This window comes from Morus notabilis, unplaced genomic scaffold (assembly GCF_000414095.1).
Source record: "Morus notabilis unplaced genomic scaffold, ASM41409v2 Scaffold2247, whole genome shotgun sequence".
Lineage (NCBI taxonomy): Eukaryota > Viridiplantae > Streptophyta > Magnoliopsida > Rosales > Moraceae > Morus > Morus notabilis.
In genome coordinates this window covers 1-3,551 of record NW_010365543.1, presented here as the reverse complement: position 1 = coordinate 3,551, position 3,551 = coordinate 1, and the positions used below count along the sequence as shown (strand labels likewise).

The 3,551-nt window shown below is 37.8% G+C and overlaps 1 protein-coding gene and 1 non-coding gene across 2 annotated transcripts; one reads left to right on the top strand and one right to left on the bottom strand.

Moving 5' to 3' along the window:
• The first annotated feature begins 13 nt into the window (after positions 1–13).
• Positions 14–85, top strand: TRNAR-ACG. Its single transcript has one exon. It is a non-coding gene; the product is annotated as a tRNA-Arg (tRNA).
• Positions 86–315: 230 nt separating this feature from the next.
• LOC21386115 (cytochrome P450 94A1) lies at positions 316–2,355 on the bottom strand. The gene has a single exon (XM_010108290.2). The coding sequence runs from the start codon at positions 2,220–2,222 to the stop codon at positions 609–611; it is 1,614 nt and encodes a 537-aa protein (XP_010106592.2). The 5' UTR covers positions 2,223–2,355; the 3' UTR covers positions 316–608.
• Between the last annotated feature and the right edge of the window lie 1,196 nt (positions 2,356–3,551).

The window sequence follows — 3,551 nt, the reverse complement described above, 5'->3', positions numbered from 1 at the left end:
TAAATGCAGACAAGACTCCATGGCCCAATGGATAAGGCGCTGGTCTACGGAACCAGAGATTCTGGTTCGATCCCCAGTGGAGTCGACTTACCCTTTTTTTCATGGATTTTAATGAAAGTTTGACGGTAGTTATAATGTTTTAGCACTTGTGCCCCTCAACTTCTATAGTTCGGAAATTTTGTCGCTTAAAATTTATTCCCAGCAATTTAGTCCCTCAATTAGTCACTAAATTCCCTAAAATTGTGGGCGATTCAAATTACTCGCCACTCTTTTGTGAGATTTTACTATTGTTAACGATTAGAAATACTTGCTACTCTTTATAAATTCAAGAATTAAATTGTCAAAGAAAAAAAGTTTTAAGAATGAAAGGATCAAACCAAGAAAATAAGTATGATAAGTTGGACTCAATTGATACGGTCACCGTTAGTCAAAGTCGCGTTCAACTACTAAACTAATGAACGACACATATCAGTCATTAGCACAACATAAGAAGCTACTATATTACAGATTCAGATCCAATACCTTCAAATGACGATCTTTTTTGTTTTTTTGTTTTTGGTTTTCTTGTTGCCCAAGTCATGTGCGCTGCAATCAATATTCAGCTAAGTTTATGTATTAGATTGTTGCTTTCTTCTCTTCAGCCTAACAAGAAATCCGCCCTTCATTTTAAGCAATAAGGACAATGTATAAGGTGGGTTAATCAAATTCTCAGTACAGCCACCACCATCAAGAGCAATGACCTCAAACTCCCACATCACAGCTGCTGCAACTGACTTCACCTGAACATAAGCCATATCTTTCCCAAGACACATCCTCGGCCCACCGTGAAACACCGGGAAACGGAACGGACCCAATGGCTGAAACACCCCATGATCAGCATCCAACCATCTCTCGGGCTTGAACTCCCTCCAGTCCTGGCCCCACAGCTCCTCCATCCTCCCCATTGCATAGGCAGAGTAATCAGCAAACCACCCTTTTCTTACTTGTGTCCCGTCCGGCAAAACATCATCCGACACTACTAGTCTCGAATTGATTGGGACAGGAGGGAACAATCTCAAGGCCTCTGATAGAGCCGCGTGAAGATAGTGCAGCTTCTTCAGCTCATCATAGCCGAAAGTTCTCGATGAGCTTTGTGTGGGCGACGTCTTTGCCACCTCCAACAACTCTTTGTGTATCAAGTTGGCAGACCGTGGATGAGCAGAGATCAACCAGAAGAACCAAGTTAGTGCAGTGGATGTGGAGTCTTTGCCGGCGAGAATGAAGCTAATGACTATGTCTTTAAGGAACTTTCTCTTTTGCTCTTTGTCTTGAAACTCCATGTTCGAAAGTGAGGTCATGAATCTTGATAATAAGTCTTGATCTTTAGGCACTTGTTGATCACAATTAATGCTCAATTTTACCTCTTTGGACCTTATAATATCCATGGCATAAGTGTTGATGACTTTTAGCATTTCCTTGAGTCGTTTTTCTGATCCAATGTTGAGGAATCGCTTAGCCTTCCACACAAGAGGCAGAGGAGTCATAAACCTTGATGAACAAATCCCAACAGCCTCATCAAAAGCTTTGGCAAAGCTCAAGCTTTCCATGTTTTGATGACTTTTCTGATCTGAACTCAAGCAAGCAGGATCCACACCGAAAGCCACATTACATATGTTGTCAAAACCAAACTTTTGTAACACGTCTTGTAGATCAATAACTATGTTATCATCACACGCCTTGGACAGGAGAGGAATTAGGCGTGTTGAGATTTCAGATGCGACGGTTTCGGTGATGAAGTACTTGAGTGATTTGGTATTGAACTCATGGCTGGCTATCTTGCGTTGGATGGTCCAGAGTTGCCCGTCAACATTGAAGATCCCATCGCCAAGGAGCTCGTGGAGGACGTTGTAAAAGCGAGAGCCTTTGACGTAGTTCGGGGAGTTGGAGAGGAGGAGGTGCTCAACATTGAGGGGATTGGCTGTGGCAATTCCATGGGAGAGGTTGAGGAAACCGTTGACTTGGAGAGTCAATGATGGGGTCTCAGAAAGCATGTCAGCAACCCAATCATGGAAGCGGCGGTGGTTACGGAGGAAACCTACAAGGTTTCCGATTACGGGGTAAGATTGCGGGCATGGTGTCCTTTTGTGTGGCCTAGAATTGTAGGAGAAAAGGATGTAGATGGATATGGAGAGGAACAAGGTCAGAAAGGAAAGGGGAATTGTAATGATGTCCAACATTATCATTAGCTTGAGATTTGGTTTGTTGGCTTAGTATTCATAGTTTTTAATCAATTTAAGATGTGTTTTTCACTAGAAGTTGGAAATTGAATAGATGGAAAATTTGGAGTTCCAATCTTCTACATGCTGGTATTCTCCAATAATCCTGACAGCAAAGAGATAACTTGCTTTCTAAGAAACTCAAACAAACACTTATTCTGTATATTCAGATAAAATAACATCTTAAAACCTTAAAGAAAAACGGCCGATCATGAAGTAAAAGTTAACTAGCCAAGGCTTTAAAATTTAAAGTAGAACCAAGACAATACTTTTCAATACATGACATGCCATGAAGTTAAAAATTAACTAAAAATGTCAACACTTCTTTATTGGAGGTATCTTAATGGACCAACATTTGTATCACACTATTATGTATTATGGGACCCATATAATGCATATTCTATAGAGTACATTAATATTTAATATATCATCGATGATAGAATGGTTTCGTGATTAATTGTAATATTTGGTAGATCAATATCAGCTATCATAGAAAGTTTTCCAGATCTTTAGCCTAAAAATCAGGCTTCAGAATTCCTAATTAAACCTAGTCAACCCATGTGCTAGACTTAAACTGTTCTACGACTATGATTAATTGAAGTTGGCATTTCCTTTGCATCAACGGATACAGTTGTCTATGTAAATAAGAATCTTAACCAACAACTGTAATATATCATCAATTATCATCGTACTTAATTTTTTTTTAATAATTATCATCATATTATCTTGGCATATAAATAAATGAATCTATGCACTTCTATCTCCTTACCTATTAGTGTGTAATGCATCAAGGTTTTGCAAACAGTGATGGAGCTGTCAAATGCCCTCTATTATACTTTAACACAAAATATATGTGTATATGTATGTGTATATATTAATTAGATTCTTATTATATCACGTTATTAAACTTTTATATTTAATACCATTTATGGAAATGCAACCAATGAAAACTCATCTGTATATATTGCAAATGTTTTTGTTCATTTGCCTTCTTCTGTAGTTTAATATAATATCACATAAAATTAATTATATCTCAAATTTTAACTTTATATAATTATATTTTAAACTTGAAATGTCAAGTACTTCAAAAAATTAACCATCTTATTACATAAATTAATAATATTACAAACACGTTTCCATGCAATCCAGTTCTCACTTTTTGACTTAAACCAATCCGATCTGCATAGGTGGGGTGCAGTTTTGACAAGTTTGCATCCCAATCCAATTTGCACTTAACACATTAATCAATCCAATCTAATACGCATAGATGCGAATTGGATCGGTTACTTTAGGCTT

Coding starts and splice junctions, on each gene's coding strand:
- LOC21386115 (XM_010108290.2), bottom strand. CDS start 2,222: ATGATAATGTTGGACATCATTACAATTCCCCTTTCCTTTCTGACCTTG.